Source organism: Bos javanicus, chromosome 2 (genome assembly GCF_032452875.1).
Source record: "Bos javanicus breed banteng chromosome 2, ARS-OSU_banteng_1.0, whole genome shotgun sequence".
Classification (NCBI taxonomy): Eukaryota; Metazoa; Chordata; class Mammalia; order Artiodactyla; family Bovidae; genus Bos; species Bos javanicus.
The window spans coordinates 89,995,682-90,010,889 of record NC_083869.1 but is presented as its reverse complement, the minus strand read 5'-3'; the positions used below and the strand labels follow the sequence as shown (position 1 = coordinate 90,010,889).

Sequence of the window (15,208 nt, the reverse complement as noted above, 5' to 3'; positions counted from 1 at the left end):
CTGGTCTTTGATAAACAAGCTTCTTTTTTTGTGTAATGAGTAAAAGCAGTTTTCTTTCCGGGAAAAAATCTGAGCTTCTTGGTAACTGAAAAGGTCTCCTGCCCCGGAGGACTGGCACTTTAACAGATTTCAAAGCCTGAAATTCAAGGAAGAAAGTGCCTGCTTTAGAGTTTTAGGTTTCTGTGAGCAAATGATAAGAATCTAAAACCCATCACAGATCCTGCCACAGCCTACTAAGCCTAGGAGTACTACTTAATTCTGTTTCCTCTGGTAGTATGTCTTAATCATATCTTGTCTCACGTCTTGGAGAATTTTTTAATGGCTGCTTCTCCAGCCTTCTCTCTTAAGAGCTGAGGGCCTGAGCCAATGAGATGCTGCCGTTCTGTTTCCATAGCAATAAAAGAAACAAACCTTCCCCCACCATCTGCTAAGGAAAAATCTCACAACTCTAACTCTCACAAGAGAGTCTCAGTGAAGGGGTGACTCTCTCCTCTAGTTTGACTTACACTGCAACACTAAAAGACTCAAACTGGGTTGTCTTCAGAAGGGAAATTCATGCTCATGCCAGGTCAGCCTTTGTGAAAGATTTTGACTGGATTCCCTGGAAAACTGTGGATTTTCTGCTCTGGCATTTCAATCACTTGGAATGACCACTACAGTCTCGCATCCTGGAACCCTCCAGATTTGACCTAAAATTAATTCTGATTTTGCATTGATGAAAAGAGTTTATCTAACCTTATGGTGACTTTAAGCCTCTTGAATTGAAAAGAAACTACATGGGGAAAACAAATCTTTGGGAAGTCCAAGGTAAGCTCTTTGAAAAGATGTTTCATAAAAATTTTTTTCTTCTGATTGTTAATGCTAACCAGTGACCTTTCTGGAGGCTCAGCTGCTCACTGGTGACTACAGGGTCACCAACTGGCACATTCAGTCCACTAAGTCTTGGGTAAAATCATCAGAAAGAGATATAGGAAAGGAAAAGAATGAGGAGCAAGATTCTAAAACACACACACACACACACCCCTATAGTCTTAGAGCCATAAAATGCACATCTAGCCACTGTGTATGCATTAGATCTATCCATGTTGATATGGAAATATCTATTAGATATCCTGTTGTTTAGTTGCCAAGTCGTGTCCAACTGTTTTGTGACCCCTTGGATTTGTAGCTTGCCAAGCTCGTCTGTCCGTGGGATTTCCCAGGCAAGAATACTAGAGTGGGTTGCCATTTCCTTCTCCAGGGGATCTTCCTAACCCGGGGATCAAACTTGAGTTTCCTGCCTGGCAGACAGATTCTTTACCACTGAGCCACCTGGAAAGTCCAGATATACATACACCAAAAAAGGCAAGGCATGGTGTAGTGTGTAAAGTGTGTTCTTGTTTATGTAAAAACTTTTTAAATATTATAGAATATTTCTGGAAAGACACCCAAAAAGCTGTTAACAGTGATTCCCTCTTGGGGGAATATGAAGGCAGAGGGCTGACATTTAGCTTGTATGCACAGTTATTGAAATATAAAAATACTGCCATACTGGCTGTGCATATACATTGTTCAAGCCCCTCAAATGTCATGCCTGCCTCCTTGGTTACCTCCACAATTCTCCTGGCACCCCCAGACTTCCTCAGGATTCAGTGAGTGGTTACTACCTGGTGTGGGGATGGGAGTGGGGTCCTCTATCACCCTGTTCCACCCCATAACCCTCAACTATTCTGCTTGTTCCATAGCCTTGTCTTACTGGTGTTAATAATTTGGAGTATCATTCCCATGGGTATTTGGAGGCCTTTACTTTTTAAGAGCAAAAGAATATGCACCAAGGCATTGCTCATCATCGGGAAAAAAGGAAACAAGCAAATGTTTATTAATACAAAACTAGCTAAAAATATAAATGGGTACATTCATAAAAGAGAAATTTACAAAGTCATGATAATATAGAAACAAATTTCATGCTTTTGTTTGTTTGTTTTTGGTTCGCTTGAGTCTTTGTTGCTGACGTGGGCTTTCTCGAGCTGCAGTGAGCGGGGGCTGCTCTCCTGCTGTGCAGCATGGGTCCCAGGGTGTGAGGGCTCAGTAGTTGTGGCACGTGGGCTCAGTTGCCCTGCAGCACGTGGAATCTTCCCGGACCAGGGATGAAACCCGTGTCCCCTGCTTTGGCAGGCAGATTCTTAACCATTGGACCACCAAGGAAGTCCTCAGTCTTGTTTAAAAGGTTTGTTTTAAATAATTAAAAGTATAGATTTGCTTTAAATTTGCTCTAAAATAATCTAGTGTTAGAAAAGTGGGTTAACTCAGTTCAGTGCTCTGTGATGACCTGGGGGGGGGGGGTGGGGGAGGGGAGGGAGTCTCAAGAGGGAGGGTGATTCACGTTGTACAGCAGAAACCAGCACAACGTTGTAAAGCTGTTATTCTCCAATTTTTAAAAAGGTGAGCTAAGATGGAAGAGACTAGCCATAAATTGCTAGTTATTGTAGCTAGGTGACAATACGTGTGAGCTCACTGTACTCTTTTGTCTACTTCTGTACATTTTAAAAATTTCTCCACAGTAAACTTAAGTTTAAAAATAATTCTATGACTGTATATGTATATAGTTACCGACTATGTGTTTAAAAAGGCATATCTAGGATGTAAGTAGAATTTGCTTTCATTTATGGAAAATAATGCATCTGTTTCTCTAGGCTAGAGAGAATTCTAGAGGGCACTCACCAAAATATTTTCAGTGGTCATCTCTAGATGCTAGTATTTGGGGTTATTTTTACTTAGGCTTTTCTGTGTTATTTTCTTTACAATGAACATAATTTAACACATATTTTTTTAAAAAGACTATTCTCCCACAAATTTAGAAATAAAAGCTTCTGTAAACAGAATACCTTTTTCATAATGTTCCTAAACTCAGTTTCCAGTTTTTGAAACCCTAATGTATGCAAGGCAGTGTGCTGAGAACTTTCCTGACATGGTCTCATTTCACGTGTCTGAGAGCCCAGTGAGGAGGCATGAATTTTTTCCCCATTTTGCAGATGAGGAAGTTTTCACTCATACAAGTGAAAGTACATTTATTGGGGTCCCACAGATGATAAGCAGATTTCCTGTGCAAAATCAGACCCAAATGATTCCAAAACCCAAGGGAAATTTTAGTAAAGAATGTTGTGAAGAGGGATATAATGGAATATTACTGAGTCACAAAAAAGAATGAAATCTTGCCATTTGCAATACTATGAATGGACCTAGAGACTGTTACGCCAAGTGAAATAAGTCAGAGAAAGGCAGTGTGATTTCCCTTATATGTGGAATCTAAAAAACAAAGCACCCTTTTTCATTTTTGCAAACATTCCAGTGTATTCTAGTATATCTTTAGTATAAAATTTCTAATTTTAATATAACATTTTAAAATATTTTAGTTATTTACACTCTCTTAAAACTCAGTTTCCTTTCAACTTTTTAACCAGCCAATCAACTCTGATTTACTCTATTCTGATAACACACCATATTGGCCTTTCCTTTTGAATGTGAGTTATTTTCAACAAAAACCTTAATAATGACTTTTTAAAATTAAAAAAAAAAGCAAATGAACAAACAAGACAAAACAGAAACAGATTCATAGATACAGAGAACAAAGTGGTTGCCAGAGAGGGGTAAAAACTTGGGCAAAATATGTGAAGAGGATCAAGAGGTACAAATTTCCAGTTATAAAATAACTATCATAGAGATATAATGTATAGCATAGGGAATATTCTCAATAAAATTGTAATAACTTTGCATGTGACAAATGGTTAATAGATTTTTATTAGCTTATAATGTATATAAATGTCAAATCACTGTGTTGTATACTGGAAACTAATATATTGTATCCCTTAGAAGAAATGGAGTAGCCATCACAGTCAACGAAAGAGTCCAAAATGCAGTACTTGGATGCAGTCTCAATAATGACAGAATGATCTCTGTTCATTTCCAAGGCAAACCATTCAATATCACATTAATCCATGTCTATGCCCCAACCAGTAATGCTGAAGAAGCTGAACAGTTCTATGAAGACCTACAAGACCTTCTAGAACTAACACACACAAAAAAGATGTCCTCATCATTATAAGGGACAGGAATGCAAAAGTAGAAAGTCAAGAAATACTTGGAATAACAGGCAAATTTGGCCTTGGAGTACAGAATGAAGCAGGACAAAGGCTAACAGAGTTTTGCCAAAAGAATGCACTGGTCATAGCAAACACCCTCATGGAACAACACAAGAGAAGACTCTACATATGCACATCACCAGATGGTCAATACCAAAATCAGATTGATTATATTCTTTGTAGCCAAAGATGGAGAAGCTCTATATAGTCAGCAAAAACAAGACCAGGAGCTGACTGTGGCTCAGATCATGAATTCTTTATTGCCAAATTCAGAATTAAATTGAGGAAAGTAGGGGAAAACTACTAGACCATGCAGGTATGACCTAAATCAAATCCCTTACAATTATACAGTGGAACTGAGAAATAGATTCAAGGGATTAGATTTGACAGACAGAGTGCCTGAAGAACTATGGATGGAGGTTCATGATTTTGTACAGGAGGCAGTAATCAAGACCATCCCCAAGAAAAAGAAATGCAAAAAAGCAAAACAGTTGTCTCAGGAGGCCTTACAAATAGCTGAGAAAAGAAGAGAAGCTAAATGCAAAGGAGAAAAGGAAAGATATAAACATCTGAATACAGAGTTCCAAAGAATAGCAAGGAGAGATAAGAAAGCCTTCCTCAGTGATCAATGCAAAGAAATAGAGGAAAACAATAGAATGGGAAAGACTAGAGATCTCTTCAAGAAAATGAGAGATACCAAAGGAACATTTCATGCAAAGACGGGCACAATAAACACAGAAATGGTATGGACCTAACAGAAGCAAAAGATATTAAGAAGAGGAAGCAAGAATGCACAGAAGGACAATACAAAAAAGATCTTCACGACCCAGATAATCACGATGGGATGATCACTCACCTAGAGCCAGACGTCCTGGAATGAGAAGTCAAGTGGGCCTTAGGAAGCATCACTACAAACAAAGCAAGTGGAGGTGATGGAATTCCAGTTGAGCTATTTCAAATCCTAAAAGGTGATGCTGTGAAAGTGCCACACTCAATATGCCAGCAAATTTGGAAAACTTGGCAGTGGCCAAAGAACTGGAAAGGGTTAGTTTTCATTCCAATCCCAAAGAAAGGCAATGCCAAAGAATGCTCAAACTACTGCACAATTGCACTCATCTCACACACTACTAAAGTAATGCTCAAAATTCTCCAAATCCAGGCTTCAACAGTATGTGAACTGTGTACTTCGAGATGTTCAAGCTGGATTTAGAAAAGACAGGAACCAGAGATCAAATTGCCAACATCTGTTGGATCATGGAAAAAGCAAGAGTGTTACAGAAAAACATCTATTTCTGCTTTATTGACTACACCAAAGCCTTTGACTGTGTGGATATCAGCAAATTGTGGAAAATTCTGAAAGAGATAGGAATGCCAGACCACCTGACCTGGCTCTTGAGAATTCTGTATGTAGGTCAGAAGGCAACAGTTAGAACTGGACATGGAACAACAGACTGGTTCCAAATAGGAAAAGGAGTACGTCAAAGCTGATTATTGTCACCCTGTTTATTTAACTCATATGCAGAGTACATCATGAGTAATGCTGGGCTGGATGAAGCACAAGCTGGAATCAAGATTGCCAGGAGAAATATCAATAACCTCAGATATGCAGATGACACCACCCTTATGGCAGAAATTGAGGAAGAACTAAAGAGCCTCTTGATGAAAGTGAAAGAGAAGAGTGAAAAAGTTGACTTAAAACTCAACATTCAGAAAACAAAGATCATGGCATCTGGTCCCATCACTTCATGGCAAATAGACAGTGGGAACAGTGAGAGACTATTTTTTTGGACTCCAAAATCTCTGCAGATGGTGACTGCAGCCATGAAATTAAAAGACGCTTGCTCCTTGGAAGAAAAGCTATGACCAATCTAGACAGCATGTTAAAAAACAGAGACATATCTTTGCCAACAAAGGTCCACCTAGTCAAAGCTATGGTTTTTCTAGTAGTCATATATAAATGTGAGCGTTGGACTATAAAGAAAGCTGAGCACTAAAGAATCTACGCTTTTGAACTGTGGTGTTGGAGAAGACTTGAACTCACTTGAATTTGGACTTGGACGTGCTGCGGTCCATGGGGTCACAAAGAGTCAGACACGACTGAGCAACTGAGCTGAACTGAACTGAATATATTGTATGTGAAATATACTTTAATAAAAAATAAAAACTAGAAGGAAAAAAACTATGGTTGAGGTGAATCCTTAATCACAGCTACAAAGCCCCTTTGGGCATGTAAGGTAACATATTTACTTAGAACGTGGGGCAGGGGAGGAAGGGGAAGGAACACTGTTCGACCTATCATGTGCTTCAACAGATGTCGAATACCCATCCGAAACATCAGATAATCTACCAGTTCCAACCCTGCATCTTGGGGGGCTTTCTCCTGGAAACTGGCTTCCGCTGGTTTGTACGTCCTTTGCAGGCTCATAAGCTGTAGTTTCCTATGGTGTACTAAGTGAGGGAGTCACAGTGCCGAGCCCGTATGGACATCATTGTGCAGTATAATCTCCTCTCTCCTTCTCTCTGTTCTCATGGAATTAAATATCTCTTCATCTGTAGTCTCATTTTAGTGGAATTCTGGAAAAGAAAGAAGATAAACAAGTATGATCAAGCCTCCATGTTTATCTGATAGTTTTTCATGCAAACCTTTGTTACAGAGTTTTTTGCTTTTATGAAGCCAAGAAGGAAGAGTTTTGGCTGTGCAATTCAGGCCGGTGACCAGGAAAGAGAACCTGAAAGGTTCCCTTGCACTGTAATTTGAGTAACAGAGCTGCTTTTCTAGGAAGGGCTAAGCGTGACCTACCTGTTACAGCCATTTAGTGTGACCTGATGGAAGAGCAAGTGCTCGGGAGTCAGATAGACTTGTGTTTGTTTCCACCTTTGCGACCTCTGTTACCTTTCTGAGCCTCACTATCCTCCTCTGTAAAGTTGGCATAACAATAACTGATCACTTATTGTGGATCTGGCTCATAGTAAGCACTCAGCAACTCCTTCCCAGGTGGCTCAGTGGTAAGGAACCCGCCTGCCAATGCAGGAGATGCAGGTTTGATCCTGGGTCAGGAAGATCCCCTGGAGAAGAAAATGACAACCCACTCCAGTATTGTTGTCTGGGAAATCCTGTGGACAGAGAAGCCTGGTAGGCTGCAGTCCATGGGGTTGCAAAGAGTCGGACATGACTGAGCGACTAAACAACAACAACATCAGACGTTAAACGGCTTTCAAGTCAATCTCCTGGGTGGCCAGAGGTGAGGTGTTGTGCTGTGTTCGATATCCTGTATCACACTGACAGCTTCCAGAATCTGTCATCTGTGCTTTGGGCTTTCCCTGGGTTCTTCCCAATTCATCTCTAAGCGTTGCTGCTCTTTCTCTCAACAGTGTAACTCTGCTGCTGTTTTCCCACTTCGGTGGGAACCTCCTGACCAAGCAGCCAAGATAGCCCCTGACCTGCCATGTACCCCAACCCCCTCGTCTACTGCACCTGCTGGGATCCCTGGAACTTGGGGCCACGAAAGCTAATCAAGACCCCTCAGCCACCAAGCAAGACCTCCTCGGTGAAGCCCAAGTAAGGATTATCCAGGATGGAGTGTGGCCTGAGGGCTTGGGTTCCATGGAGTGGGGCAGCCATCTTTCTCTCACAAGATTTCCAAAACAGTCAGCTCGGCAGCAAAATCCCAAAGCGGCCAGAAAGCCTGGCTTTACTCACCTGTTGGCTGCACAGCACTCTGGGCAAGGCAGCTGGGGCGGAGTGTGGTTCCAATGAGGAATCTTCAGGGTAAGCACAGGAGGGAAAGGGCCATGGCAGGGCCCCCCGACCCCGATACAGGTCAAAGAGCTTCTAGAACTAGAGGACTTCAGCCCAGGAACCCCTGGTCAGTGAACAAGTGCCAGGGTCATCGGCCTGAGGTTCCCCAGACCATCCTGATTATAAAGATTCCCATTGGCAGACCGTGTCTTCCAATTTGGGGTTACTGTGGGGGGTCTCCCTTACCTGAGAGTGCCAAAGCAGGTTCCTGAATTTCCAATTTTCTATTTCTCATGATTTCCTTTTTCACTGTCAGGCTCTCTCCTCTTCCTCCAGCTGGAAAAAAACAAAATTATGCCCAACCGATAACAAAACCTGTTGTCTCCCCAAAGTAAGTATTTTCACGTCCATGGGACAGGAACGGTTTGAGGTTTGTGAGTAAAATAATCCCACTTCTAGGCCTTTACAACGTTTCCTGACTTGAGGTAACTGCTCCCAAGTGTGTCAGAGAAATGCCGGAACGCACTGGGATTTCCTCCAAACCTCAGCTCCTACAGGTGGATTCTGTGGCCCTTTGCCCTCACTGCTTTCAAAGTCACTTCCAAGGAATTCTTAGCAGGGTGCCCCAGAGAGCCCCTCCCTGCCCTAAAAGCGTTGAATGCACGTCCTTGACCAAAAGCCTCCCACGGATTTATGGCATGCACTCATCCTTTTCTTGATTACTTTACTATGTCTAAGGATTTCTGTAGATTGCAGCTCTGTTTTTATTCACCAATTAAAATTTTCATTCACATTTATAAGCTTATCTAGTGTAATTTAGGTTTAGGCCTTTGCATGAAACTTTGTGTTCTATTTACTTATTTATTTGGAAACCATTTACTGAGCACCTACTATTTGCTTGGAGAAGAAAATGGCAACCCACTCCAGTATTCTTGCCTGGAGAATCCCATGGACAGAGGAGCCTGGCAGGCTACAGTCCACGGGGTCGCAAAGAGTCGGACACGACTGAGCGACTTCACTCACTCACTCACTCACTCACTATTTGCTAGACTTTGAGTCAGGTGCAGGGGGACAGCAATGAACACGGCCAAAGTCTCTGCTCTCCTGGACTTGCATTCTAGTGGGGAGGGCTGGGGAGATGACTATGAACATGTAAATCCTTCCAAAGACTGCAAGCACTATGTGAAAAAACAGTGCAGGCATAGGGAGGAGGGGATGGTGAGGGTGGGGTTGTAATTTTGCACAGAGAGATCAGGGCAATCCCTGGGTAAGAGGTCAGCAGGAACTGCACTGACCATTGGGGTCAAGCACTCCTGGCAAAGGGAACAGTGAATATAGAGGCCCTGGGTGGGAATTTGCTTGGCACATCTGATGTTTTCCTGGAAATCAAAGTGGCCCACGTGGGGCTAGTGGAGGAAGGGAAGAGAGAGTGTAGGGAGATGAGCTCAAAGAAGTTGCAGAGATGCTGAATGCAGTCAGTAGAGTAACAATCACCGCCCCCTACCTGCCCGCAGAAGTCCATGTCCTAATCCCTGGAAACCATCACTTTGTTCTGTTAATTGCTGAGGGGAAATGAAGGTGGTGGATGGAATTAGGTTGCTCAGCAGCTGATAGATCATGCTGGATTATCCAGGATGTAATGTAAAGGTGGACTTAATATAAAAGGAAAGTTCCTTTCCTGTGAAAGAGGAAGTCAGTGTGTCAGAGAAGGAGACGTAACAACAGAAGCACAGGTTGGAGTGATGACCTTGTTGGCTTTGAAGACAGAGGACTAGGCTACTAGGAGTAGGGGCAGCTTCTAGGATCTGGAAAAGGCAAGGAAATAGATTCTCCCCCAGAGCCTCCAGGAGGAAGACAACCGGACCTCGATTTTAGCCCAGGAAGACCCGTTTCAGACTTTGACTTGAGAACTAAACATAACAAGGTTTAGTTCTAAGCCACTAAATTCATAGTAATCTGTTACAATAACAGTAGGAAACTCACAGGGAAGTGTGCTGGCCACTATAAGGACTTTGATTTTCACTCCAAAAGGGATGGTGTATTCACTGCTGGGGCTACCACAGTGAAAACCACAGACTAAGTGGCTTAAGCAGCGGAAATTTATTGTCCCATAGTTCTGGAAGCTGGAAGTCCGGCATCAAGATGCTGGCAGGGTTGATCTCTGGTGAGGACTCTCTCCCTGGCTTGCAGATGGCTGCCTGCCTGCCGCCCCCTCACCGGGTCTCTCTGTGCGTGCACATCCAGGGTTCTCTCTGTGTGTCCTAATCTCTCTTGCAAGAACACCAGGAAAATGGTATTAGTGCCCACCTTAATGGCCTCATTTTAACTCAGTCACTTCTTTAAAGTTCGTCAATCCAAATACAGTCACATTCTGGGATGGCAGGTGCTAGGATTTCAATGTGGTGGATTATGGGAGGGACACAATTTAGTGCATAACACATAGGAATCCAGCTGAGGATTCTGAGAAAAGTGACACAATCCAATTTGCGTTGCTTGCCACCATAGCAGAAGTTAGTTACTCTTATTTGACTCTTCCAACATCCCAGGTAAGCTCCCCTGTAAATACTCTTATGACACTTGAGTACCTGACCCTCTGCTCATGTTTCTGTATCTGGAAAAAAATATTAATTATAATCAGGGTTAACACCAGGTCTCAGAACAGTAACACTTTGCTTACCCGGAATTTATTTAACCCTGGGCACTTTCAGGTTCCCAGAACACCAATTCCCAGTGCAAACAGGAAGAAAGGCAGTTGTGCAGACACAGCAAGGATGTCACTAAAAAGCATGTGCATTGAAGTTTAGGCACCGGCTCATAGGAGAGTGCTTGGATCTTCATATCAAGTTTCTAGGCCCTTGTTTTTGGAATGGTTCTACTATTAGGCTAGTGATGGATTGATTTCCTACTTTTTTTACTACCCATCATTTCATCGCAATCTGTGTACCAACCTTCCTTTTTACCCGACTGCTTTCTGAGCATGCCCTTCTCTTACAGAATGAAAATCCATTTAGGAAAACAAGAGGAGAGCAATAAATTACCTAATGTGAGTAAAACTGGGAAGAGGGCAGTGGGGCTAACATGACCTGCTATGTGAAGACATAGATCTTTTACACACACTCACTTCCTTGAATCTGTGCAATGATCCCCTGAGGAGCCTCTATCAAGATCACATTTAATGAGAGAGGGGTGGAACCAGGACTCGAACTCAGCTCAGCTGGATCCCAGAGAAGGCATTTAATTACCACTTTCTGCTGCCTTGTAGGGTGTAGGGTGAGGCGAGTCTCCCACAGAAACCAGATGGTGACAATCAGTCCAGGCCAGGAAACAGCTTAAGCCCAGATGCAGGAAACCCTCTGCTGCACTTGGGAACCCACAAAGACAAGGGGACAGACCACTAGGGCACCTGAGAGGAGCCAGGATGGGAGGATGAGAGGAAAGAAGCAGGGACAGGAGGTGCTGGAGAAAGAGACGGGACCAAACCCAGAAGGACATGACACCTGCCTGGGGGTTTAGACCTAGTTCTCTTGGTGTCTGGAGCCTTTAGGGGTCTGATACAGGTCAGGTTTACATTTTTAGAAAATGCCCTCCCGTGGGGTATTATTGGCCCTTTTTACACTCTCTGCTTATATCTATTTTCCTTGCCTCTCTTCCCCTGCTCCGCCTGTCTTATATGAAGATCACACAGTCTCTTAATGGTCAGGAAAAAAAATAAACAAAAATACAATAGCCCTCTAGGTGGAGAGGATGATGAACTTCAGGGGAGCCAGACTAAAGGCAGAGAGGCCAACTGAGAAGAGATCACCAGAGCCAAGGAGCAAGATGACAGCGGCCTTGGACCATGAGGGGCAGGGGTGTGGTGAAGAGAGGATGAGGTTGAGGTAGAGTTAGGAGATAACAGATGCTACAGGGTGTCCTGCACAACTCAGGACAGTACATCTGGGACTAGCCTGTAGTCCAGTGCTTGAGAATTCGCCTTGCAATGCAGGGGGTACGGGTTCAATCCCTGGTCAGAGAGCTAAGATCCCACATGCCTTGGGGCCAAAAAACCAAAACATAAAACAGAAGCAATATTGTAACACACATTCAATAAATACTTTTTTTTATTAAAAAAAAAATTGACCACATCAATAAGTCTTTTTAAAAAAAGACCGTACATCTTATCCTGGTCCACGCTGGTTGGTAGATGAATGATTTGGTGGAACTGACTAGATTTTTGAGGGTTTTGTTTTGTTTTGCTCGCAATTGTGCTAGGTATTTTCTCATGTGTTATTTTGTTTATTCATCAAAAAAGCCCTTTGATGAAGAGTTATTATCTTCATTCTCTGATAAGCAAACTGAAGCTCAGAGATGCTGAATAACTGTGGCTAGTGGCAGAGTAAGGATTTAAACTCAGGCCCATCTAATTCCAAAACCTGAGCAGCGTCCACAACGCCCAGCTGCCTCCTGGCATCTGGAAGGAGAATGCAGAGGGGGAAGCAGGGGTCAGCGTTTGGGTTTTGCACATGTTGGATTTGAGAAGCCTATGGGGACACCCAGGGACCAGCTGAGTCATGCAATTTGGTTTCAGAAGAGAGGGAACTGGGGGAGGCTACAGGGGAACACCCCACCTCATGGGTCTAAGATGTGAGTAAGGCCCTAGAGGAATACTGGAGCAATCCCAACACTACAAGTCTGCAATATGACCTCACATTCCACCTTGATGCCCAGGAAGTGATAAACGTGTCACCTGGCTACTGCCTCATTCGGAACAGGGAGCAGATTTCTGTCACCTTGGGAGATGAGATGTTTGATAGGAAAAAACATTCAGAATCGGAGGACGTGGGCAAAGTCAAAATTTCCAGGTAATGCCCTTGAACTCCCTCCAGCTCCCCAGACTTCTCCCCTCCTGTCCCAAGGACAAACCCTCACTTGACGCCGAGTCCACAGTCTCCCTTCGCTCAGCCCTGTGCTGGCGTCTCTCTGCACCCACCTCTCTGCTCAGAGCCCACTGGAGTCAGGAGGATGGACGGACAAGTCAGGCAGCTGATCTGGAAAATGACTGGGTTGGTGTCACTCATCCTAAAGGAGAGTAGTTGTTCCTGAAGGTAATGAGTAGATGAAATACTCATACAATGGTCTGAATTTGAAGAATGAGAACTGAGAGTAAAGTCAGGACTTCTGGGAGGCCCGAGTCTGCATCTTTTTCCTTATGTCCAAAGATAACACTCACTAATGCCTCTGAGAGATGTGGTGTGTAAGACTCTGGCCTGATTCCATTCCAGTTGAGCCTATGCCACCCCCTCTGTCATTCAAGGCTCACCCACTCCCCATCCTCCAGGACCATGTAAAGTCAGTCCCCATATCCTTTTCATTCTACTTCCTGAATCTCTAACTCATATCTCCTCTTTCCCCATCTCCTCCTACATCCTCTCTTCTTTTCTCGACCTGTTGAATTAAGGACCTCATCTCTGCTGCACTGCCTGCCACCCTGTTTACCCCAGCTCAATCAAAGAGAGCTGAATAATCTTACAGATTTCATGAAGGCCCAAGAAACACAAACACCCATAATCTATTCTGAAAGCCACACTCTAAAATCCCTTCTTTGTCCTGTTTTCAGCCCATTGCTTGTCTGTGAAGACCATTCAGGTCTTCCCTTAGTCAGTAAAGAGTCTGCCAGCAATGCAGGAAACCTGGGTTCAATCCCTGAGTCAGGAAGATCCCCTGGAGAAGGGTATGGCAACCCACTCCAGTATCCTTGCCTGGAGAATTCTGTGGACAGAGGAGCCTGGTGGGCTACAATCCATGGGGTCACAAAGAGTTGGACAAAACTGAGTGACTAACATTTTCACTTTCTTCCAGAAACACAAAAATCCATAATCTATTCTGAAAGCCACAATCTTAAATCCCTTCTTTGTCCTGTTTCCAGTACATTCCTTGTCTGTGAGTCACTGTCAGCATCAATTCTATTCTCCTCAACTCATTTCCTAATCCTCTGATCTTCTCCCTCCTCCATTTCAACTATCTTTACTGAGTCAAGGTCAAACCCTAATAGATTTCTGACATCCGGCTCTTTCTCTTCTAATCTAGTGAGTCACCAAATTACCCCTACTCGCTTCTGGCCAGTCTACCCAAAAGGGCTGTGTCTGAGCTCAACAACCCTACTGCCAAATTTCCTTCTCCCAGCCCACCCTCTGCCCCTGCATCCCTACCCCATGATGATGGAGGAAGTGTCCAGAACACAGCCTGGCTCTCACCAGGCCAGCAAGCCATGCTCAGGGAGAGCCCTGGCCGGCACAGCCTGGAAGCTCTGTGGGTGATGGGTTACTTGTTCCGCAGGACTGATATCATTGCTGACCTCAAAGAACAGATCTCAGAGCTGACAGTGATCATAGAGCAAATGAACAGAGACCATCGTTCTGCCCAAAAATTGGTGAGTGGTCCTTGAGTGAGCTATGGGAAAAGGAAAGACCAATAGCTTCAGATCACCTGCTATGTTCCAGGCAAGGGGCCAAGTCCCTGGCTCATGGGAGCGAGGTTGCCCAAGCAACAGCTCTTCAGATAAGACTGTGGTCACCCCGTCGTATTTCTCTGACTCCATCCTCATCCATAACTGCCAAGAACTCAAGTCCTTCCTCTAATTGTTGTTCAGTTGCTCAGTCATGTCCGACTCTTTGCAATCCCATTTATCTGCAGCATATCAGGTTTCCCTGTCTATCACTATCTTCCGGAACTTGCTCAAACTCATGTCCATTGAGTTGATGATGCCACCCAACCATCTCATCCTCTGTCGTCCCCCTTCTCATCCTGCTCTCAATCTTTCCCAGCATCAGGGCCTTTTTCAATGAGTTGGCTGTTTGCATCAGGTGACCAAGTTATTGGAGCTTCAGCTTCAGCGTCAGTCCTTACAATAAATATTCAGGGTTGATTTCCTTTCGAGACTAAGTGGTTTGATCTTCAGGCCTAAGTCAATTTCCAGGAGCTCCCTGGGCATCTCTGGCATGCTCAATGCCACTATCTTTTCCACTAGGAAAGAAAGAAAGTGAAGTTGCTCAGTGGTGTCCAAGTCTTTACGACCCCATGGACTGTAGCCTACCATGCTCCTCCATCCATGGGATTTTCCAGCCAAGAGTACTGGAGTGGGTTGCTCCACTAGGGGGCACCAACAGTTTCCACCAGAGCCCACTATGCCATATGGTGAGATTAATTTCAGACCTTGCTGAAACTCTTGCTAATGGCACCAGCATGACCAGTACTTTAGTTTTGCTCAAAAACTACCCAGAAGCCTCCAGTCCCACTTCCTGTTGCTGTTGAAACTGCTGAAGCCCACTCTCCTGAATCGGTTGATTTCACTTTGCACTCTTTGTGTCTCCTG

General features: G+C 43.9%; 1 protein-coding gene across 2 annotated transcripts in view; it reads left to right on the top strand.

The window, feature by feature from the left end:
• Positions 1–275: 275 nt before the first annotated feature.
• FLACC1 (flagellum associated containing coiled-coil domains 1) overlaps positions 276–15,208 on the top strand; it is a 53,095-nt gene continuing 38,162 nt past the window's right edge. The window contains exons 1-6 of one of the 2 annotated variants that reach the window (XM_061381600.1): positions 276–807; positions 7,491–7,677; positions 8,174–8,248; positions 10,852–10,900; positions 12,565–12,698; positions 14,173–14,266. In XM_061381600.1, the coding sequence (XP_061237584.1) occupies positions 7,565–7,677; positions 8,174–8,248; positions 10,852–10,900; positions 12,565–12,698; positions 14,173–14,266 (465 nt within the window). In that variant the 5' untranslated portion in view covers positions 276–807; positions 7,491–7,564. The remainder of the gene's footprint in view (positions 808–7,490; positions 7,678–8,173; positions 8,249–10,851; positions 10,901–12,564; positions 12,699–14,172; positions 14,267–15,208) is intronic. The other variant, XM_061381591.1, reaches the window with a different exon arrangement.